The sequence below is a fragment of the Phascolarctos cinereus genome, unplaced genomic scaffold, assembly GCF_003287225.1.
Source record: "Phascolarctos cinereus isolate Bilbo 61053 unplaced genomic scaffold, phaCin_HiC Scaffold_5;HRSCAF=322, whole genome shotgun sequence".
NCBI lineage: Eukaryota > Metazoa > Chordata > Mammalia > Diprotodontia > Phascolarctidae > Phascolarctos > Phascolarctos cinereus.
The window spans coordinates 66,618,078-66,643,842 of record NW_027555958.1 but is presented as its reverse complement, the minus strand read 5'-3'; the positions used below and the strand labels follow the sequence as shown (position 1 = coordinate 66,643,842).

The following is a 25,765-nucleotide window of genomic DNA, read 5'->3' as shown; positions in this document are numbered from 1 at the left end:
CATATATATAAATACTCACTACCAATGTTCTTATCAGTTTCATACTAAAGTATAAAAGCAAGGGTGAGATCAGCCACAGTGCTGGGGAAAGGAGGTTCTTTTTTTAAAGGAGATCATTTAAGCAGGATTAATTGCAAAATAATGATATGAAATGATAAATATTTATTAAGTGCCTATTGTGTGCAGAATGCCAGGTACTACAAAGATAAAAGTTTATTTAAGTGATAGTTCCTATCTTCAGGGAACTTGCGATACAGGAAGGGCACAAGACACCCACACAGACAGTCATAATATATAATATCACATGAAAAATGTGTTAACAAAAGTGCTATGTTGGAGTCTGAGAAAGTCTGAAACTTTCTAGTCCACTGATCCCGCGATCAGTGAAGACTTCATAAAGGAGGTAGTATTTGAGTTAGTCTGTAAAGAATGGAAAGGAACTCGATGTTTGAAAGGAATGGTGTTTTTCAGGCACAGGCAATAACGTCAGCAATGCCAAGTAGGGATAAGAACACAAAATGTTTATGTTTAATTTGGCTGAAATGGAGAAAGTAAGGACAGAGTAATATCAGAAAAGATTAGAAAAGTAGGGCCTTGATTGTCATATAAAGAAGCTGGAATTTTACTTGTGAGGCAACAGGGCGTCACTAAAGATATGTCAGCAAAGAAGTGATATGACCAGATGTAGAGAAATGGAAGATGAATTGGGTAGTAGTATGAAAGATGGATTGAAGGCTGTTGAGAATGGAGGTGAGGAGAGTTTATTAGCAGAGGATTGCCATAGGGAGAGTATTAGAGGATCAAAGACAGTGTGTGTTATAGTGGTGGCAGTGGAAATGATGGGGAAGAAAATGATTTGAGTTGTGAGAAATGTTTTGGCCGATATTTCGATCTATGCCATCTTATTTCAAATTATGACACATTTTATTGATTACAATAATGATAACAATTGACACTAGATAGTGCTTTAAGGTTGTCAAGGCACTTTACCAGATATGTTAAGTAAGTGTTACAGGAATTATCACCCTTTTACATATGAGGAAACAGAGAGGTTAAAGAGATTTGCCCAGGATCACACAGCTTGTATCTAGATTAGGATTTGAAACCTGGTATTCTTGATTCCAAGTTCAGCACTCTACCCTCTACACTCTGCCTTTTACTAAGACAGTTTATTTTTGCCCATTTGTTTTGTTGTTAAAGGTACAGATATAGACATATTTAGACATGCCTTTAAAAACTCAGTAAACGACACTATTACTTGACACTCCGATGTAATATCACTACCTATTGGAATATAGTACCTTACATTCCATCTGTGAAGTATCAAGTAATTTATATTAAGTATTGAAGGCCATTTCAGTAGATTAAACCCTATTTATTAAGACACAAAGTCCACCACTGGTCATTCTGTCTATCTATAAAACCCTCAAACTTATAAGAAGTTTCCCAACAGTTTACTCAAAGTAACACTAAATAAAACACTGAAACAGAAAGTGTGTTGTTGATTTTTTTTTGGGGGGGTGCAGTTTAGAGGATAGATTTGAACCAAGAACCACAGTGATGAAATTTATTTGGTAACAGGATTCACATTCATGATAATTCCCTTGCTTTTCATGTTTTAATTGAACATTATATTAATTCTGGTTGCACTATTCTAATGCTAGAAAAGCATTTTTAGAATGCTTTTTGTTTTTCCTCCCTATGGTCATTGCTTAAAATGCTTAAGCTATCTGTGTAATAGCTACATACCTTTAAGACAAATAATATTTAATTCTTTGTATTCCACATATTTCAAAATGTGACCATTTTTAGCTATCACAATTTCCCCACAAACCATATATTATGTTAGGCATCTTGGTATATTCCGTATACACACATGTATGCATATATTTCCTCTCTTTCTCTCTCTCCAAATATATGTATATATTTATATATACATATATATGTATATTGTGTGTATATTATATATACATATAATATATATAATATACACATACATATACACATACGCAAACATGAATACATATGTTTCATTGTGACTGACAGGTGTCAAGGACTATACTGTTTCCATCATATTAATTTTTTTTAAAGCTATGCACCTTTTTTCCCCATTCAAGTCTTCTATTCTCTTCAAAATCAAGTGTCTCGGTTCTGATTTTAGTAATTTCCTTACCTTTTCACCAACACCACCAACTGAACCAACTGATCCTGAGGGACCTTGTGGACCCTGCAATACAGAAAAGATAAATTAATGAGATATCTAAATAAATAGAAAGAGGAAGTTATATTTTAGTTATAAGATGTACATCCAGCTCTTTGTATTAATTAGTGATCAGCAGCTAAATAGATTTGCAAGTGGAAATATGCACATTGCATAAGCTCTCCCTGACTGATGTCATTTTACTTGTATATACAATCAGTCCTCAACATTCATCATTTTACTTTTGTGACTTCAAGTATTCCTATTATTTTATTGATAATCTCATTTTCACTTTCATGTTGGCAACTGTGCATATTCATGGATATGCTCAGCAGAGAAAAAAAAAGTGAGAGGTGCAAAGCACACAAGTTTGTGAAATAACCTATTAGGTGCTTCAGTGGTCTTGTTCACTCTACCATTGTAGGGTAAAGAGCTCTCCCTTTGTTATATATTCATTGTTTGCCTTTAAAACTCAGATTTTGTGGGGCAGCTAGGTGGCGCAGTAAATAGAGCTCTGGCCTTGGAATCAGGAGGACTTGAGTTCAAATACAGCCTCAGACACATGACACTTACTAGTTGTGTGACCCTGGGCAAGTCACTTAACCCCAATTGCCTCACTAAAAAGCGCAAAAAACCCCCAAAAAACAAAAAAACAACAATAAAAAAAACCCTCAGATTTTGTATTGAAATAATGCCCCCAAAGTGTAACATAAGTCCTTTAGGCTCTAAGGTGATGTTCAGACATCACCAGTCTTGGTATTTTCCAAAAGAAATAACTAAAGGGTAGCTAACATAAAGAGACTTACAGCAGTATAGTAGATAGTATAATGCCCTCACATTGCCATCTGACATGGTGGTAGGCAAGATTCAGGTTAAAAAAATGGTTTTAAGAATTTTATTTGCTGTACAATATTTATGGTACTATAGATTTCATGTGTTATGAAAGGTGAATATTGCCCATTTTTTTTCCTTCAACTTGAGATATTAGCACAAAAGGTCACCAAATTCTTGTAAATTACTAGTGAGAAAAAATGTTTTACAAGTTGCTAACTTTACTTTGTGCATTGAATTTTATGGGTTATATCATAGTCACTGATGTTAAGAAAAGTACATATTATCAGAATTAATGTTTTTTTATAAATAATTGTATGAAGAAAAGTGTATTTTCAATAGTCTCTAGTGAAAGATTACAGCTTGTACCTGCTGCAGGAACCTAACCCCCAATGTCCCATAATGTATCAAATCAATTCAATGTATCAACATTCACATTTTTTGACTTTTGCACTGTTCTCTAAGAACATCATTCACACAAAGGTTGAGAATTGACTGTATGTCATGAATGAATTACACTGCCCCTGCACTTGACTCTTTGCTGTTTATATTTATGGCACTGGTATAGATTTAGAGCTAGAAGGGACCTTACAGGTCATTGAGTCCATTTTCTTTACTTTGTAGATGGGGAAATTGAGGCCCAGAAAGATTTGGTGACTTGACTAGTATCACACAAGTAAGTGTCTATGGGATATTCAAACCCATGTATGTATTCCTGGTTACAAGTCTAGTCTTCTATCAAAGACACCATGATAACTATCCACTGTAAACTATTTTTATCTAACATCGTGCTTTTTAATTAAAAATTTTGGGAAATTACTGACTCATTTATAGTATTTTGAAATTTACAAAATATTGTGCACATATTATTTCCTTTCCTATATACATAAACCTTATCAGTCAATCAATCCATAAACAGACACTGTGTTAAGTACTAGGTAGTAACTCTTCATGTTTTGCATTTTACGAATTAGGAAACTGAGACTCATAGAGGTTTATTGACTTGCCCATTGACACACAACAAATGTTAGGGATAGTGTTTGGATCCAGATCTTTCTGATTTAAAGTCAAACAGTTTAGCCACTTTGCCATCATTATCTGGTTAAGTTTTATACGATTTCAATGAAGAACATCATAACTAATGTTTCAATAGTGTTGTTGCTTAGGTCAATGCAATTCTGAAGATTTGTCTGAATTTATTCTTAACTGCCATATTTGAGGAAAGCCTCGAATTGAAAAAGGTCCATTGAAGGACAACTGCTAAGATAATGCAGGATCTTCCATTGAGAACAGTTAAACAGATCTGAATTCTTCATGATGGAACCATGAAGGCTGAAAATTTCAAAGTTTGTTAACTCACAGGGGATTTGGATAGGCTGAACATGGCTTTATTTCACAAGTTCAAGAATAATAGAAGTATTGAGAAACAAACCTTGAAGCTTCAAGGAGATAGTTGTAGGACAAGTAAAAGAAAATAATTTTTCAAAGAATGAAATAGAAATTTTACTCACTGCTCTAATGTCTTATAAGCTAAAACATATTTAAAAAGGGTTAGGATGTCATATATTCCAAACCCATACACATTATTATGAGGATATTAGGGATATTTATAACATTCCTCCCTTGTTGAGGTGGATGTCCCAGGGGACAACCACATAGTATCCCTTGTTGCCAATGGTGGGGCACTATTAGTCTAAACTGACTTCTGGTAAAAACCAGTACAATATGATACAATATGGCCTAATTTTATTGGTTTAGTTCTTATAAGTTAAAAGATAATTCACTTTCTCTCTCTCTCTCTCTCTCTCTCTCTCTCTCTCTCGGGGTGTGTGTGTGTGTGTGTGTGTGTGTGCTTTACTAATCATCTAATGTATTTATATTTGAGATGTTACCAGCTGGGTCACCTTGAGCAATTCTTTTTTAGACCTTAATATTATCATCTATAAAATGAAAATGTATGAACTTCACCAGATGATCATGACTAAGTTCCCTTCCAGCTTACAAATCTTCAGTATGTTATGAAATACTTCAGTTACCCAAAAAGAATAAGAAACCATCTTATTAATAATTTAAACATTTATTGAATTAAAAATAAACAAAATATTTCTTACATCAGCACCGTTGGGACCCTGAGGACCTCTTGGGCCTGGAGGACCAGGTGGACCCTGCAACAGGAGAATATTTATTAAAACAATGTCAAAAACAACACAAGATTAAAATTATATTAAAGTTGAATTTATTAAATATTAAAAAGCAAATCCAACTAATCAATCAATAAGCATCTGTTAAATGCTTGTAATGTGCTTGGTGCTGTGTTAAACGTTGTGGGAATACAAAAAAAAAACAACACAAAAACAATCTCTGCCTTTTAGGAGCTTATAATCTACTAGGGGAGATCACAAATAAATAAATAAGTACATAAAAGGTACATAGAATACAGAAAATAACCTTAGGAGGAAGATTCAAGTGGTTGAGCTGAGACTTGAAAGAAGCCACTTAAGAAGTGGAGATGAAAGGGAGGAGAAGCCAAGATGGCAAAGTAAAAGCAGTGACTTACTTGAGCTCTCCCCCAAATCCCTCCAAATACTTGTAAAAATGGCTCTAAACAAATTCTAGAGAATCCACAAAAAGACAGAGTGAAACAAATTTCCATCCCAAGACAACCTGTATGATTGATTGGAAAAGTCTACTGAGCTGGGCTGGGTGAGGAACACAGTTCAGCATGGGCCACTCAAAAAAAGACCTAGCATCAGTGAACTTGGAGCAGACCTCAGGGGATTGAATCAAGGGGAGCTATGGTGGTTTTCCAGGGGAAAAAAATTATATGTATGTATGTATGTATGTGTGTATGGATGGATGGATGGATTGATAGATAGAGGGCACAGGGTGAGTTGAAGATGAAGGGGTGATATCTGGAGAATAAAATGAAGGAGTGAGAGAGGATTATACTGGGAGAAGGAGAAAGGGAGAGGTAGAATGGGGTAAATGAAGTAACATAAAACAGACAAGAAAAGGCTTTTACAATGGAGAGGAAATGGGGGAAGGTGAGAGAGAATGAGTGAATCTTATTCTCATTGGATATGGCTTAAGGAGGGAATAACATACATTCAATTGGGTATGGAAATCTATCTTACCCTACAGGAAAATAGGGAGGAAGGGGATAAGAGAGTAGGGAGATGATAGAGTGGAGGACAGATAGGGGGAGGGTTTAATCAGAAGCAAATACTTCTAAGGAGGGACACAGTCAAAAGAGAGAATAGAATAAATGGGGAGTGGGATAGGATAAAGGGAAATATAGTTAATTTTTCACAGCATGACTACTATTGAAGTGTTTTGCATGACTACACATGTCTAACCCGTATTGAGTTGCTTGTTTCTCAATGAGGGCGGGTGGGGAGGGAGGAAGGGGGAAAATTTGGAACCCAAAGTTTTAAAGACAAATGTTAAAAATTGTTTTCACATGCAACTGGGAAATAAGATATACAGGCAATGGGGTATAGAAATCTATCCTGCCCTACAGGAAAATAGAAGGGGGAGGGGATAAGAGAAGGAGGGTGATAGAAGGGAGGGCAGATTAGGGGAAAGTGTATTCAGAATGCACCCTGTCTTGGGGTGGGGGGAGGGGTGAGATGGGTAGAAAATTTGGAACTCAAAATCTTGTGGAAGTGAATGTTGAAAACTAAAAATAAATTAATAGAAGTGGAGATGAAGAGACTGAGCATTCCAGGCAGGAGGGACAGTCATTTCAAATGCATAGAGATAGGAAATAGAATGTGAGAAAGTAAGGGGAAGGATTCATTGATTTTCCTGCCCATTTAAATGTAATTACCTTTGTTAGGTAAAGACAAGTCTTTATATCAATGTGAGAACCCACAGGGCCATACGAGTCCTTAAATCAATTATAACTATTGCCTGAGAGTCTCTAACCATTGGGAATTTGTATTAAAATGAGAAGGTGTATTCGAACCAGATAGAGTCTGGAAATGAAGAGGAAGGAATGAGGTCACATAGAGCTAAGCCAAGAACCAGCAGGTCTAAGCCAAATGCTGAAAGGAGGAAGATATGGTACAACTGAGCTTACTGCTGTAAGATGTTCTTTTAGGCTAAAATATTTATGTAAGGAGGGTTGAGATAATGTCATATATGACAGGTCAAAACAAATTTAAGGACATTATAGATATTTATACCATGTTCCTCTCTTTTAGAAGATGATGTCATAGGGGATAATCATATAATATCCCTTAGTACCACTGGTGTTATACTATTCTGAATTGACTATTATGACCAATATATTTTATTAGCTAAAGCATATATTTAAGAATGGTTGCAAAGAAGGGAGATACAGAGTGGAACCATTGGTTCTACAGGCATGTCAGAGAAAAAGAATCAGGCTAACATCACCCATATACCAATCTATTCAAGGACTGAGGGTAGCCTGCTGTCTCCCTAACTTCTCCTGGTGCCTGCTAATTCAGAGACAATATTTGTGTTATATTAGTGTTTGGGTGTTTTATTACCCAAATGTTTCTAGTAACCTAAATGACAGCTTAACCACAAAACCCAGGGGTTAACTAGGAAAAAAAAATAATTTAATCAGGGAACCCAACTTTTGTCTAAATGTTAGGAAGTTTCTTTCCTTGGGAACTCGGCACAAGTGTGATTAAACTCATAAATGTTCATCTAAAGTAAGTTCCCTAAGGCAGCAGAGAAGGGAATGGACCTTAGGAGAAATTTTATTTCTCTTAGGTTTAAACTAAGCTTACTCTTGTAATGGAGTATTACAGAAATAAAGTTTAAGAAGCCTGAAACTATAGGAAGAGTTAAGATTATGAAGAGTATTAAATGCCAGACACGAGTCTTCTTTTTTGATCGCGCAAATAACAGATAGGCACTAGAGTTTATTGATCAGAGGGTTAACATGATTAGATCCATGTTTAGGAAAATCATTTGGCAGTTCTGGGGATGAGGAATTAAAATGGGAATAGGACAGGGAAATGAATTTAAAGCCTATCATTAAAAAATACAGCTGGGAAGCCATGAGGACTAGAACTAGAATTGAGGCTATGTGAGTCGAGAACAGGGTACTTATGTATGAGGTATTGTGAAGAATAGGAAGAAATGGCAAGATTTGGCAATTCACTGAATATATTCTGAATCTAAGAGAGTGAGCTGAAGGTTATACCTAAGTTGTGAGCCTGGGTGAATAGGAAGACGTGATAGTAACTTGGTAGTTTACTTGATAGTAATAGCGAAGTTCAAGAGAGGCAAGGGTTTGGTGATGAAAATAATGAACTCTGTTTTAAATATGTTGAGTTTAAATTGTCTGTTGGATACCCTACTGGAGCTGTAGAATAGAGCTCAGAAAACAGACTAGTGCTGGATATATAGTTCTGGAAATCTGCAAAGAGATGAAAATTGAACCCATAGGGCTAATGAAATCTGTTTTGTTTTGTTTTAAGACTAGTCTTATATTCGAGGGGGAAAAAAAGCTACTCAGATAGCAAACAGGAAGTTTCAGTACTACAGGAAAAGGGGATGAGCTAGGGAAAGGACAAAGGCAAATTCTCTTCTCTAATGCAACATTCTCCTAATAGGCTTTGATCTTTAGTTCCAAATCACCAACGTCCAGCATTTATGTGTGAATCTAGTTCTTCAGACAAGGGAATGAGAAAGTACATGGGACAATGAACGGTATCATACAAAATTCCTTCTTTTGTCCAGATATATGAAAAGCCTGATACAGTATAGAGAAGTTGAGAAACTTCTTAATTTCTAAGTTATATGCTATAAATATTTTGTCCCCTAGTTAACATTTAAGAGTTAAACCACGATAGATGAAACCGCTATTTCTGAATTTCTTTCTGACAAATGCCAAAGATTTTACCAAAAAAAAAAAATGTACACATGGCCACAATCCTTTTTATCTGTGAATGAGTGGGCTGTTACCACAACCATCGTTCCTGGAAAAAGGAAAGGTAGAAAATTATTCTGATGACGTATCTTTGGAATGGAGACATTTAAAAAAAAAAACAACAACTGATTTCTTTGGATTATATGTGGCTGTGGTCTGCAAACTATCTTTTATCTGCTGAAGGTGTTTGGTGTACTTTTGGTTTGTTTTGTTGTTAGAAATAACATACTGAGATCTAGTCTACATATTGGGATCTTTGTCAAATTGAAAATAAAGACTGATTAAAAAGAAGAATAGGAAATAGGAATACTCTTGTTTGGTTAGTTCTTTGCTACCAATATTACCACCGTTTTTTTTACTTATTATCTGGACCTTAAAACAACAAGTCAAGAAGAATGCAACAATGCAATCAGAAGAGAAAAAAAATATCACAAAAAGAAATTTGATACCCATCTGTTGTTGCTAACAAGACATGCTGAATCAGTCATCCATCAACTTCAGATAGTCAACAATATTGACTAAGGATTTATTATGGGCTGGGTTGGGGATTTTTGTTTTATTAAGACATTCAAGACATAGCCCCAGACCTTGATGAGGTTATGATCTATTTGAGATATAGGGGAAACACAAAGGACTAAATATCGACCCAAGAACATGAAAAGGGAAAACCAATTAGCACATTTATTAGCTAAATTTCTGTTTAACCTTTAATTCCCATGACTTAGGAATTTCCAAGTTAAATAGAACCCATAATAAAAGGAAGTAGCTAGGTATTTCCTGATTCTATTTGAATTTCATAATTCTTATATTTTGCAAGTGCTAAAACTCAAATAAAGGCAGAATCCTTTAGTTAAATAAACAGTTTGGGGAATAGAAGATTAAACAGCCACATAGAATATAAATATATTAACTGTCCTTCCCTTGATGTGGATATTAGCCTATTCCTTTCTTTTCCTCTCCCTCCCCCACACATGCCCTCAGCTGCAAAGCCTAAGAGAGTATTAGCTGCTATCAGGCTGACTGCTATTTTAGTTTGGATCTGAAGTTTGTTTGTTTGTTTGTTTGTTTGTTCTTTTGTGGAAAAGAGGTTTCATTGAGAAAACTCACTGTTCCAATACGTGTCAACAACCATGAAGTGACTTGGTGAGGGACAGTGTAGATGTGTCAGGGATAGGATTTAGATCTTCTGGAATGGAGGAGGCCAGAACTCTAGTCATCATAACAGGTTGTCTCTCATAGAAATATATAAGAACATATTAACCTAACAGCAGTTATATAGATAGACATACATGTGTGTATATATTTCATGTATTTTTTTGAGTGACTAGAAAGAATAGGACAGAAGAGGGATGAGGGAAATATTTTGGAAGAACTAAGTTTCGGGCTGATGAAAAAGGTTAATAACTTCATAACTTCATTATACTTTATTGTTTATAAGAATATATATATATATATATATATGATGCACATTATATATATATATATATATATATATATATATATATATATATATATATAAATTCACTAGCATAATATACTATTAAAGAACTTACCATTGGACCAACATCACCATTTTCACCTTTCTCACCAGGGGGACCAGGCAGGCCCTAATGAAACACAATAGAAAAAGAAAGTCACTTTTTTTTCCATGACCAGCACACATTTCTTTTAGACAATGTCTATCTGTTTTCACACACTCAAAAAAAACTGTAAATGATAATTTGTACAAAAGATTTCAGAAGATGGAAGTAATCCCTTTGATGAATTTTTGTAACTTGAATTGTACTATAGGGAATTTCTGATTTCAAAGGACTTTTAACATATATTATCTCATTTAACCCTCATAACAACCCTGTGAGGGAAATAGAATAGATATTGTTGTGCCTCCTTGATAGATGACAAAAATTAGGGGCAAAGACATTAAGTGACTTGGCTAAGGTGGATAAGTGAAGAACTTGTGATTTTCATGGCCTGGGAACTCCTCCACACTAAGTAGTTATGGTAGCTAAGGGTACTAGAAGGGACAGCAGAAGATATAAAATCTAAATTCATTATTTTACAGATGAGGAAAGTGAAAGTTAGGGAGGGAAAGTGTCTCATAGAAGATCTTATACATAGAAGCAAAACATTAGTTCAAATACAGAACCAGTTCTCTTTCCATTGTACAAAGTTGAGTTATGGTCTTAGACAGTTGCATAAGGTTAGGCCAGGTTAAAAGTACCATCCTTGGTAATAAAGTTGGTAAAGGTTAAAAGAAAGATAGGCACCTGGATCTTCCTGACCCTAACTCTACCCACTACATCATGTCAAATAACAAACAAGTAGCAGAGACAAATCTCAAATCTAATTCTACAAATACGGAGTTATTTATTATATCCAAAGGGAAACATGTTAGATTTCACTGTTTGTGTTTTGTGACAAGACAAAGCATACACATTCATTTACAAAGACAATCGTTTTCCTGATTTAAACTTTTCTATAACTATCTTGAAGACCCATAATGGTAGAAGAGTCTTCTATTTTTACAAGATTTTCAGTTTTTTAGACCTACGTCAATCTCATTACTATTAAAAGGTTTCTTGACTGGCTGTTCAGATGCATGAGATCAGTTCTTATGAATTCAGTTTCTGGTTGGCTACCTGAACTTTTGTGAAGTCAATGATGAGTTAAAGAATCACTAAACATCATGATTTACAATCTAATTTTATGTCTCTCATTTTATTCATAAGCTTGAAAATACATACTTTATATTCCTCAAGAATCACCTAATCTTTCATTTTCACTTACCTTACTCAGATGTTTGATTTTGTTTTTTTCTATGTAGGTCTATTAGGGAATTATTTGCTACTCATATCTTATCTGTCAGAATTGTTTATGTCTATATTCATACTCTTACATAGTGACATTCTAAAGAAATGGCCTTTAGAAAGACTTAGATATTCATTCCTCCTTTTTTTTTTTAATTAAGGTTGAATTACATTTGAGTTGAATGAGACAGAATGGCCTCATGATGAAGATTAATAGAGATATCATGAGTAAAATTATCTCCTTGCAATAAACTAAATTTGCTAAATTGTACTCTGATGTTAATCCGCTTTCCATGGGACTCAACTTGTTCCCAGTGGATAATTTATGCATTGAGAGAATTTGGTTTAATACCTAGTCATTTGAAGTCATTTGTCATGGAACTTAACTGATCATCAAAAAATAAGATGAGTTTAGCCTCAAAATTCTCATCATATTATTTTCCTTTTTATCCACAAGGGTAACAAACATTCATTGAAAGAATCACGCCATGTATTTGAAGTTAATATCTATGTTAAATATTTGATGATTATATTTATTAGAATTACTATTATATATTTTATCATGAAGACTCAACTAGAGAATGCAACTGTGATTGTGAGCATTTTAATTTTATTGGAATCTTTAAGTTTTGTGATTTAATGTGTGATATTGAGAGGAAAATATCATTTTAAAAAATAATTTGTTTCTTGGATTAACCCCACTCCTTTGTGGTAATTACTACTTGCTATGTAGAAATGAAGACAATGAACATTTATTGCAAATATAAGCTGAATGCTAGTATTTTTCATTGCGATTGCTGATTATCAAACTGACAAAAGCATCTAATATATCCAGTAGTAATTTACAAGATCAATTACACAGCAGAAGTATGATAAAGTATATACTATCCCAACTTCTCTTTCTAAAAAAATGAAAAGGGTTGCTAATTCTTAAGTGTGTTTTCCAATATATTTTGTGTGTGTTTCATAGTTCTTATGATTGTCTATTTACTATTACTTAATCTGAATTAGAAAGGAAAATATAAATAATGAAAAATGATATTGTTTTCCATTTTATATTTGCCAATATTCTAGAAGCTAATAGACAGATTGGCATTAAACCTAAAACCCTAAATGAGATAATAGGTTTACTAAAATACAATAAGGGACATTTTAATTTAGAATAATGAATGCTAGATCTGGATTGAACACTAGAGATCGTCTAGTTTAACACCCTCATTTTACAGATGACATTTGGGGAGGGGAAACGCCTTCCACACAGGTAATCAGGAGCAGGTCATGAACTAGAAATGCTATGCTTTTTAAACTTCAATAGTGTAATGATTGTGTATACATGACAGAAATAATCACATTTTCCAGTATCACAAGCTCAAAAATCTATAGGCAGCAGGGAGCATAGGAGCTATCTAGTCCAAATCCTTAACTTTACAAAGGAGGACCATGTGAGGCACAGAGAGTTTAAGTGACTTGCCCAAGGCCCTTCAGATAATGCATGGAAATGGCAGGCTCTGACTCCAGAGTCAGGGTTCTTTTTTTCTATGTCTATGTTGCACCAGATAAAGAGGGCAACCAATATCAATGGAACGTTCATCAGTATTATATTTGCAATAAATGTAATTTCAACAATTCTGTTTCTCCTTCCACTGACCCAGACTACAGTCTTTCTATGAATTAGTAGAAAGTTTTCTATAGTTGTGGCCACAAAAGTTCATCATTATATGGCTAGCTTGGAGATGAGTCTCTCCCAATTTAGTCAGGCTGGTTCTCAGAAACAATATGTAGCAGAATGCTGGGCCAATACTCAAAGTCTTTCCAGTTTGGAAGTACCTGTCAAGTACTAATACTCTTGAATAGCTTTCAAGAACCTAGGGTCATGTCCAGGTCACAATGAGGCACTGGAATAGGCCAGTAGTGTGTGGTTAATCAGGCTGTTGCATGACGACTCTATGTGATATTTTCACATGTAGTTATCTATGCATGCACGTCCTTATGTATGAATGTAGACATTTTATTGTGGGTATGCATTTATGTATATATGCATGTCCATGTGTATAAGGGAATTTCCTCAAGTACCGGTTTGACCATGCCAATTCCCTAATCAATAAACTTCAATGGCTCCTTACTAATTTTAGTACTAAAGAGAGACTTCTTTGTTTGACTTTTAAAGCCCCTTACAACCTAACCCTAGTTGACATTTCTAGCTTTGTTATACATGACCACCCTTCCACTACTCGGGTTTAGCCACCTTGGCTTTCTTTCTGTTCCTCGCACATGACACTCCACCTTTAATCTCTATGCTTTGAGACTGTTAGTAGCCCCAAGCTTGTCACCTCCACCTCATCGTCTAATTAGACTGTGAGCTTCTTGAGAGAAGTGACTATTTTTTGCCTTTCTTTGTATCTCTAGGATTTAACACAGTGCCTAGAACATAGACGGCATTCAATAATCCTAGTTGACTGACATTATTCAAAGAAAAAAATATATCAAGGGCAGACACATCAGATTTAGTAATGGAAACTAGTTATTAGTTACTTAGAAGTGGTGGCCTCTAAGGCTACCTTCCATCTACTCTGTATTCATCTTTTTATATAGTGATTTATGTGTGTTTTCTAACCCATTAGCATGCAGTCTCCTTGAGGGCAGGGAACAGTTTTGCTTTTTTATTTATATTACCAGAACTTCACAAAAATGCCTGTCGATTGGTTTGTTAGAATTCTTTATTTCCTTCACAACTCAACTCAAGAGGCACCTTTGACATGCAGTCAATTGCCCAGTAGCTAGTACTTCTAAAAAACTTACCTTCTATTTATTTTGCATACACTTATATATTGTTGTTTCCCCAGAAGAATGTAAACTTCTTAGGAGCAAAGAAGGCTTCATTTTTGTCTTTTACCACCTAGCACAGTGTTACTTTTCATGAGTTCAAGTTTAACTTCAGACACTTACTGGATGTGTGACCCTGGGCAAGTCACTTAATCCTATTTGCCTTAGTTCTTCAACTGTAAAAGAAGCTAGAGAAGAAAATGGCAAACCACTGTAGTATCTTTGCTGAGAAAACTCGAAACAGTGTCACAAAGAGACTGAAATGACTGAACAACAACAAAATTTTGGTTGGTACATACATTCATATGTTAATGTGTTATATACATACTTTAGATCAAACTTTGATTTCATTTGCACAAAGAACTTTGAGTGAGAACAATTTCTCTCCCATGGCAGATTAGACACTGGGGTTAAGTGACTTGCCCAGTATCACACATCTGTATGCGTCAGAGGTTCAGTTGTTCTTCAGTCATTTTTTAGTCATGTTTGACTCTTCAGACTCTTCATGACCCCATTTGGGGTTTTCTTAGCAAAGATACTAGAGTGGTTTGTCATTTCCTTCTGCAGCTAATTTTACAGATGAGGAAACTGAGGCAAACAGAGTTAAGTGACCCAGGGTCATACAGCTAGTAAGTATCTGAAGCCAGATTTTAACTCCAGAAGATGAGTTTTCCTGACTCCAGGCCCAGCACTCTATACAGTGTGCCACCTAGTTGCCCCTTCAGAGATTCAGATGTGGGACTTAAAACCCAGACTTTGATGTCCACTTTACTATGCCACATTGCCTTTCATATATATGCATTTTTTGTCATAATGTTGAACTGTTCTTTTTGGTTGGATACCTGGAGAGTTCCCATAGTTGTATGATGTCTGCTCCAATATAATCTGTCCCATAATTAGTAGAATATAACACTGTTCTTAATATTAATTCCTAATGTAGTTCATCTTACTCACTAGTCTAATTAACGTAAAGTCTACCAAACAGAAGTCTTTTTAATTAAATCCTAGTTTAGGAAATCAATACAAACAGAAACTCTAAGAACAAATTTTTTTTTCAGAAGGTTTTTATAGCTTAACAATTATTCACAGCTTTATTCAATCTTAGATGTAAAATTCCCTTTAATTTTATAATTTGGTTAATAATCAGAAGACTAGCATTATGTGTGGGAGGGAGGAAGAGAGAGAAGTAGGGGTGAGGAAAGAGATATCCTCCTAAAAGCTGTGGGAATCAAAACTTAGAAAACTATTACTTGAAGCTGTAGGAGATGGTTTCCCATCTGCATGAGCTTCAAAACCCTTGATACAAATAGAATTTTGAGCCTTTACTCCTGAGCTTACAAAACAGCTCACTCCCTGCTTTCTGTTTCTATCTTAACAACAGACTGATAATCACCACCTCACTTTGTTAATAGGAACCTATCAGTCTTGAGCATAAGTTAAAGTTCTTTTTTTTCCAAACCAATGCTTTAAAAGTAATAACAATATCTAGGTAGCATTTATGTAGTGTTTTAAGATTTGCAAAGTGCTTTATAAATATCATCTCATTTTATCCTCATAGCAGCTCTTGGAGGTGGTTGCTATTATTTATCCCTATTTTACAAATGAGGAAACTGAGGCATACAGGAGTTAAATGTGTGTCCTATGTGTGCAAGGTCACATAGCTAGTATCTCAGACTGGATTTGAACTTCGATCTTCCTGACTCTAAGTCTAGTCCCCTATCCACTCTGCTACTTTTCTTCCTCAAGGCACTGAATATCTCAACATGAAGCTTCCTCATTATGATAAACAATAAAAAATAAGAAATCATAGAATACATCTTCAGTGTTATACTCATTAGAAAATCATTAAAAGTTTATTGACCTGGAATGTGGTAACAACTCTTTCGAAACTCTTAAGGCCAATTGAACCAAATTGTTATTTTTTCAGTCACCAAATATATGTATTACTACTGTGTATTGATTTCTCAATCCATGGGCGTAAAAACAACAGACTTTAATGATTTCTCACTTCTCCTTTGAATATATATTTACCTGTCCATTTCAAACAAAATAGAAAATTTACAAAATTGAACTTGTTAAATGAAATTTCCTACTTTAAATAGTTGACTTCTTTCAACATTTGGTATTTAACCAATTAGAAGTACACCTGATGTAGTGGTTTGATATTTATAATTCTGATTTCCTGCTAAACAATTTATACCTATAAAGGTTTTTTGCCCCCCCAAATGTGCTAAGTCTTTATCTTCATAAATTTTTGTGTCATACATGGTCTGGCTATAGCAAACTCTTAAATGAAGCAGAAATTATTTAGCTTCAACTATCCATGCAATTAAAACATGTTGAATGAACTGAACTGGATTGGATTGGATTTAATTAAACTGAGAATTAAAACCTCTCACTAGAGAGGTAAAATATGAAGTAAATCCTTATAATCAACATGGAGCAGAGAGTTGAATGAATATGGATAGCACAGATAACTAAAATAGATAATTTAATAACATACAAATACAATATTTATCTTAATGTTATACTATTAGACAACTGGCAAGTAATTGCTATTTTTAACAGTTGATTTATATGATTAAAAACAACTTCCAGCCTAAATGCAGTCTTAGATTTGCTCAAACCTTTGTTTTGGCTTATACAGGGCCTCAGAGAAATGATTTGTCTGTGAGGTCAACTGGGAATACTTAATTGAACCCAATCATTATTTCATGTTATGATCATATTTTATATGACATCTTAAGACAATATTAAATTAGATGAATAGGTCTAGTTATCCAAAGCAATTGTGGCATAAGGAAAAGTGGAAATTTAGTTTCTGCCATGCCACTACAAATGAGATAAGATTGTGGTTATTTTTTCCCTCTGTAAAATATAATAATTCTTGGGGGCATGCTTAGGATAATAACAACCAACATCATTTCAATGCAGCTGGAAGTATTTAATTACAGTGAAATATCAATGTTTCTCTGAGTATCTGTTGCTAACCATGATCATTGCATTTTTTCTTGACAGAATTTCTTAACTATTAGCCCATATGATGTGATTTTGCCTTATGGACCAGTTCATTCAAAGGAAGGCATAATTCATAAATCACTATGCCTCTATTTCTAGATATATGCCCTTTAAAAATCAATAGATTTTCAGAATTTAAATGAGTGAATGAATAATATTTAGCCTTTAATACTGCAATCCAGCCAACATTAATCAAGAATCTGCAATGTGTAAGACATTGTTCAAATCATATTTTGATCTAAAAAGATAATTGGAACTAGATCTTGAATTGGAATTGGATTTGTAACTTAAATTGGAAGTTTGAATTGTAAAAAAGAAGCAAACAAAAACACAATGCTGAACAACTGATTTATATTTGTTATAATAGCAAATGTCCACAGCAAACTCATTACAATATATGAGCCTTAAAATAAATTGTTCTGCCTTCAAGGCATTCATTCAAGTCTGCCCTATACTTGAGTTTTTAGGACTATGAATTTGAAACCTTGTATCTCCCCAGCTCTAAAAGTCTATATTTTAAAATGCAAAAAATTTTAAAATACATATTTAAAATATAGTATTTACTTTTGAGGAACACATTCCTAATTGAACTAAGAAATTATTACCCTTCATAGCAAAATTTACAAATTTACTCATTTTTCTTATTTGCTGTGGGCATTATCGCAGTTCATTTTTTAGTCACAACATACAAGAAGACTTTTTGTGCAACTCTCCTTCATTTAAATCCAATTCATGTATAAGTCATCACCCTTGTGATGTCATTGGTCCTCTTTAAGAATAACAAAACAGTCATACCACACTTACTATTCATGGTGTGTGTTATATATAGCTGTACCTATTTTATTAGCTGCATGTGATACTATAATAATTCAGTTTTCTTAAACACTCTATGATCTCCAAGTGCAAATATTACAAAGAAAGGTAAAAAAAAAGGATGGTAAAGTTCAGAACTAAATACCATTCACATTTTGATTGATTTAAATATTCGGGAAAAACTGCTAGAATATCTCTAAGTCAAAGCAATTTAATAAAAATTTTAAAGATTCAACATTCATTCATTCACAAAACATATTGATAGCCTGCTGAGTGCAGAACCCTATGTACCAACAATCTAGAAGAAAATATTTATTACTTGACAGTATCCCAGTCTTCAATTATACTAGTATGTAGTATTTTCTTGCCACACCTCTCTGTAAGTAATGGGAATAAGTTAGAGTATTATTCCTCATGAGTAAAAATGTAGGTATAAAAGAGAGTAAAGTGACATCTGTTCCTTCTATGCCTACTTCTTTTGCCTCACCACTTAATTACTATTTTGAGGCAACATGCAGGAAAAGTCAGAACTAATTCTGCTAATATTTCAAGGAATGACAAAGTGCACATATGAATAATTATTTTCCCTCTGATCTGCCTCAAGCTAGTGCTGCATTTAATCAGGAACCACCATTCTTTACCTTCAATTTTCAAGGGCATTGTGTGAAAATCTTTAGTCTTTAACGGTGCTATTGTTTGCATGACTCAGATTTTGGAAGAAAATCTTTCTTATCTGTTACACAGATAATTTGTACCTTCATATAAGCAAGTAGATACTGTTCGTGTTCCATGCTAAAATTATTATTATTACCTAAACCAACAAAATTACAATGTTTGTACAAAACACCTCTTTTTTGGACTCTGAAGCTTAAATATCCTATCTGTCTCTCCCTCTCTATATATACGTGTGTATATGTGTGTTTGCATATATGTGAATATGTTTCATAAAATGCATTTATATATGTATAAATTTCATATAAATCTCTGTCTTAGTCATTGACTTAAATGGAATTTATAACTCCTTCCTTTCACATATTGCAATTTATTCCAGATTTTTTCATAAATTGATAGCAGGCTTTCTTCTAGTCCCTAGAGTTTAACATAGGATCTAGATACAGAGTTGGGGAACCTGCAGCCTCGGAGGCCACATGTGGCCCTCAAGGTTCTCAAGTGCAGCCCTTTGACTGAATCCAAACTTCACAGAACAAATCTCCTTAATAAAAGGATTTGCTCTGTAGAACTTGGATTCAGTCAAAAGGCCACACCCAAGGACCTAGAAGGCCATATGTGGCCTCAAGACCACAGGTTCCCCACTCCCTGAATACTAGATGCTTAATAAATGCTTGTTGATTAATTGATAGGTATAATTTAATTCTTCTCCTCACAGTGTCTCAGTGAAATAGATCAATAAAGAGGTCACTTTTTTTTTTAAACATAAAGGAAGAGTACAAATGCTTTGAGTGATTTACTTAAAATGTAACGGGTTGGATGAGAAGGTGGGGGGGAGGGGGAGGAATGACTCTAAATCTGGTGCTACAATCTATAGGAACTACAAATAATTACAAAACTACTAATGTTGAGAGCAAAAAACACCAGGCAAATATCTTACCTGAAGGCCAATAGGACCAGGAGGACCAGGGAATCCTCTGGCACCTTCATCACCTTTCTGGCCAAACATCCCCTGCTGACCTCTTGGTCCAGGCTCCCCATCACCTCCCTATGGAATTACAAAGGGAAAAAAAAAAAACAAAGTCACAAATCAAAGAGTTTATGTACTATTTTATCATTAAAATTATAGAAAGGAGGCATGTTTAAGTGCCTGCAAATATCTGCTATCCAGATAGGAATAAAATCATTTGTCCTGGTTTGAAGTATCTCAGATTTTAGCATATGTTTGATATTGATATACATTCTTGCTTATGGTCATTTCCAGTCTCCCCACTGCCGTCCCCACCCCTGCTAGGGTACGGCCTATTTCAACTGGTTAGAAATAGCTTAAAGTTAGAGTTAAAGTAGATTTTATCATTACATTGAGGAAAATGTGAATAAATAAATAAGAATTCTATCCAAGAATCACTCTTCTGAATGTATCAGGTACTCGGTATATAACTCTCTATTAAATATTTTAAAGTGAAACTTTATCTACAAAACGACAACAATAATAAAACATCATATTTATTGTGAGCAAGTGAATCTATGAGCAGCGTTGGTGATTATGACTAGTGATATAGATTGTGTTCAGTGTTTAAAAGACAAAAAAAATAAATAAAACAATAAGCCTATTTTCTTGGCTCATAAATTTGATCAAAGAACTATAGAGACTTAGATTTGCTATAATAAGTGGAATACTTACAGCAATTCCAGGGGCACCAACAGGTCCTTGAAGGCCTGGGGGACCAGGAGGACCCTGTAGGGAGATAGAGCAGCATTAATTTCAGAATATATGCATGATGGAGGTCTTTCAAGTAATTTCCACATTTCTTTGCAGAAAAAAAAGAAATGTTGCCTAGACATCTTTTACATTAAATGCAGTCAACCATTATTCGTTCAGCTCTTAGAGATTCAGACTTGCATAGCTGCAATCAATTTAAAATTGTTGTTTATTGAAGGTACTTACATTGGTAATGTTTTAGGACATTTAAAAATGGATTTCATGCAAACAGAAACCAAGTTGAACATTATCTTTTGAAAATCTTCAAAATATCGGGTTCTTTTTTTTAAATTAATGACAGGTACTTGGGAATGGGGAGAGGAGAGGAGTAGCCCTTTAAAATGATTCTGTAACGTGACTTCTAAATGAACATTAGGACAAGGGTGATGCAGATAGAAGATTCTTGTGAGGAAAAAAAACAACTTGCAATTTTTCCACTGTGTCTAAGTTTCACTGTGTTTAACTCCACATGTTTAGTATACCCACAATTGTCTACAGTAAGCGATATGCCTCCACCTGGCTCTATATTAATATTCATAGTTATGCTGTTTCGTATGCAGATACAGCTCTCTTCTGAAGAACTCCAAAACCTTACCAAAGGTGCAGAAAAAAATCAGACAACACAAGTAGTTTGAGAGCTAAAGTGTATTTTTTTTTAAAAGAAAATCATACTGTATACAGCACAGATCTTCAAACATTTATCTGGCTGCTTGCACAACAATCGATCAGATCAGAAGCATCTTCTTTTAAGACAACGGAGGCAGTACACATACAGTGTAGCGAATCTCAGCCTTGTCTTAACTCTGCTTATGTTCCTATTGCAGGGCCTTGTAATGGTGAGCAACATTCCTAAAAGCTTAGGAGGCCAGCCTCACATCCACTGAATACTTATCAAATCTTATTCACACATTGCACAGTTGATGCCTGCCGTAATTTTAATCCTAAAATATGTCCCTTCTTACACTTCAAGGTTCTGTTTAAAGAAGAGGATTAGTATTACACATCGGACACATTTCTCCCCTAACTATTCCTTCATGCTGCTGTTGTCGCTGTGCAGTCACTTGAGTTGTGTGCAACTCTTTGTGACCCCGGTTGAGGTTTTCTTGGCACAGATACTAAAGCTGTTTTACATTTCCTTCTCCAGTTCATTTTATAGATGAGGCAAAAAAGGTTAAGTGACTTGCCCAGGATCACACAGCTAAGTAAGTGTCTGAGGCCAAATTTGAACACGGGTCCTCCTGTCTTGAGGCCTGGTGTGTCATCCACCCATTGTGCCACCTAGCTGTCCCAGTTCATGTCATTGCTTTAATGTGCATATTCTTAGTAGAGCTTTGTTCAAGCTGAAAATGAAATAAATGATATGTCTCTGCTATCTGAGCTCTTCTTATCTGGTTGGGAATACAACATTCATGTAAAAAAATTAAAAAGCCAGACAAAACAAGGAAATGTTCAAGTGGAGCTGGAATATATAGTAAGGGGGGGGGGTGGAATCCTAAGGGAAGGTAGGTAGTGGGCCCACTCCTGAGGGAGGCTTAGTCATGAAAGGTTTTCAGATGAAGGTAAATTTTCAAAACTTATATTTTGAAGTAGCACATAGAATGACAAAAAAAATGTAGCCAATTCCAGCTTTCTAAATTAATGAGGACAATAATGAATATATAATGTGTAGGGATTAATGCTATATGCTCGAAAAAACATTATTGTTCACTTAAGAAGACTTATCGTCTTCTTATCTCTTCTGGGCTAGAAGTGCAGGGGCTACTCATAGATCCAATGTCATCAGTGATTAGTATTGGAGCTTTGACCTGATGCGTTTCTGACCTAGGCTGATCTGCCCCTCCTTAGGTAGTCTGGTGGACTTAACGTATTGATGCAAGATTTAGTGTAGACACCCTGATGGCTTAGTCCACTGGAATTCAGAATGCCAAGCTCAAGCAATCTTCCAGCTTTATCTTTCTGCAACTTAACTTTTACACATTTAACTTTATAGTCTTAAGCATAACAATTACTAATGCTTTAGTAATTCAGTAGATCTCAGGAGGACAATTATGTAACCTTGAGAAATTTAATTAATCTTACACACATCTACCTGTTAGGAGGATATTATAATACTAACCTACCCAATTAGTCTACTGTTTGATGACTTCTTGAACTTTTAAGGTTTTAAAAACATACTTTAGACAATTATACCTGTTTTAATTATGTGTTACACAGCAGTCTCTTCAACCATACTAGTCCAAATGAGCTAATATAGATAAAGAACTTTCCAAACTTTAAAATGATATATAAAGACTGTTATTGTTATTTATTATTAATGGAAAGATTCAGTTATAGTCTAATAATTTGTGGCATTTATCAGATGGGAGGTTTATATATTGTTAATTTCCCTAGACAAGGAAGCAAGTTGTGTTTTGGGTAAAAAGCTCCAAGACACAATTTGCAAATAAAAGACTATAAAAGAATTGAAGGGAAAAGAAAAAAAAAATAACCTCACATACAGAAATGATATTAAAAACTCACATTTTCTCCTTTGTCCCCTTTGCTTCCTTTCTGTCCAGGTTCTCCAATTTCACCCTGTAAATGAAAGACCAATATTAAGATTCTTTAGAATTTCTGACCTTCTATTCAACTCAAGTCAACTGTAGTCAGTATCTTTAAATATTCAATTTAATATGACTTTTTTTTTAATTCTGAAATTCCACTTGAGAACTTCAAAGGGACCTTATTTTTTTAATTTTTACATATTTGCAGTTTACGTTACTGAATTAATCCTACTATTGACCAGTCCATGGCAAATCAAGGCTTGACTTGGCTTAGGAGTATACTACAACTGGCTTTCAAACAAAGATAACTGTCTTTTGTCTCATATCCACTTAGTAGGAACTAATATTGAAAATGTCTCAATTTATAGAATAACTAAACTGTATACAACTCAACAATTATGCCTTTTTTCTAAGCATTTTAAAATACTTACATAACCCACATTGCCAAATAATCACACCAGAAAATACTATGTAATTCAGCATAGTAATGAAAGAAAATGAATCAGGTCCAAACACATTTTTTTTCTTGATAAGTTACGAAGGAATACATCCATATATTCGAAACCAAGGCTTTGGGATTCTTATTAAAGGCTTTTAGAGAAACCAATTTTTCAATAAGTCTGAATCTGTTATTCTACTGGTTGCAGAAGTATAGGACAACTGTATTTTATTTTCCCATTATGATAGACAACATTTAAGAAAATAATGAGCTTTCATATCAAATATGTGGATTTTCTTTTTTACCACCTCCCTCATTGCTCTTTTACCCTTCTTAAAGCTGTGTGGTGTAACAGCATTTGGATTAGATATTAATCTCCTGTGACATATAGCTTTTGAACACAAGGAAGGCACTTGAAATTTTAAAAAAAGGGGTGTGCTTTGATCTACCATCTAATTCAATGAAAATTATACCCAAAAGTCTATGACAGGAAATCAAAACCTTACCAGGGTGTATCAATCCAAAATTAAAGACACAAACCTTATCCCCATCTTCTCCAGGGGAGCCTGCAGGGCCAGCTGGACCTGGAAGACCCACTGGACCTTGTACCCCATCTCTTCCAGCTGGACCTTGGGGACCTTTTTCTCCCTGTGTTAAAAAAAAAAAAGACAAGAAACCATTAAGCTGGTCACAAGGACTTTGTTAATTAGCTACCTGGCATCAAATTTCTCTACTGCCCCAGAAGACATGGGTCTTTTAGTCTTTTAGCGTATTAAATAAGGAAGAGGTTTGATTCATTGATCAAACAGCATTTCAAATAGAAAGCAGTAACCAATCACAGCTCAAAAGGTTATATGTTTTCTTAGGATTAGTGGAACAAGCATATGTTTAGAAATTATGGATCTTTCCCAGTCAGCAGGGTAGTTATTATTGTTTAAATGTCAGATACTGTAGAAAAGAGATGTATAGAGAATCTCAGCATTTGGTTTTGAGAGTGTTTACAAAGTGACTTTGTGTGCCTTGCTGTCCTTAAATTTTTTTTTAATTTTAATAAATCCTTCATATATTATCTTATTTTGAGATTTTGCTTCTTCATATATCGCTTAATTCAAAATGATCAGCTAGTTTGCTGTTTTTATGTAATTAGAATTTCTTCACATTTGATCACCTGTGATTTTGAAACTTCCATATTTTAGGCCCTTATCACTGCTCACTTAGATTAATGCACTAACCTAATTGGTCTGCTTGTATCTATCTATACTCTCCTGTCTCCAATATATACTGAAAACAACTACCCTAAAAAAATTCTTATTCTCCTTCTCTCTTTCTCTTTATACACACACACACACACACACACACACATATGTGTATACACACACAGATATATACACACTGACACACATATAAGTGTAGTTATCTATATGTGTACATAATGTGTATATATAAGGTTTATATGTAATACATATATATGTGTATGCATTACTAATGTATATTTGTGTATGAGGTGTGTATGTGGGTATGACTCCCTTACATATTTTTGATGGTTCCTTATTACCTCCTGGATTAAATTAACGTTCCTCCTTCTGACATGTAAATCCCTTTGGAATCTGGCTGTAACCTATCTTCCAGATTTATTTCATATCCCTCTCCTTTATATATATTATGCTACTTCCAAACCAGTATATTTTCTGTTTTCTGAACTTGATGACCCATCTCTCTTCTCCCTACCTTCGTTCAAGAATTCTAGGAATTCACTCAGTCTTCATTTCCACCACTTTAGAATCTTCAGTTTCTTTATAGATTTGGCTCAGATAATAGCTCCTTTCATAAACCTTTCCTGATTCCTTTCATTATTAGCATTCCCCCCTATTCACAGTATCGTGCACTTAAACGTCAAAAGGTACACAGAATTGTACACTGAGAATAATGCAGAATCTGCCCTTAAGGGG

The 25,765-nt window shown here is 34.6% G+C and overlaps 1 protein-coding gene across 1 annotated transcript in view; it reads right to left on the bottom strand.

Moving 5' to 3' along the window:
• The window catches only part of COL11A1 (collagen type XI alpha 1 chain), a 284,803-nt gene that overhangs the window by 59,809 nt on the left and 199,229 nt on the right, over positions 1 to 25,765 (bottom strand). Inside the window, 7 exon segments of the mRNA XM_021000146.1 lie at positions 2,174 to 2,227; positions 5,143 to 5,196; positions 10,496 to 10,549; positions 20,013 to 20,120; positions 20,757 to 20,810; positions 23,355 to 23,408; positions 24,357 to 24,464. Of these exon segments, the coding sequence (XP_020855805.1) occupies positions 2,174 to 2,227; positions 5,143 to 5,196; positions 10,496 to 10,549; positions 20,013 to 20,120; positions 20,757 to 20,810; positions 23,355 to 23,408; positions 24,357 to 24,464 (486 nt within the window).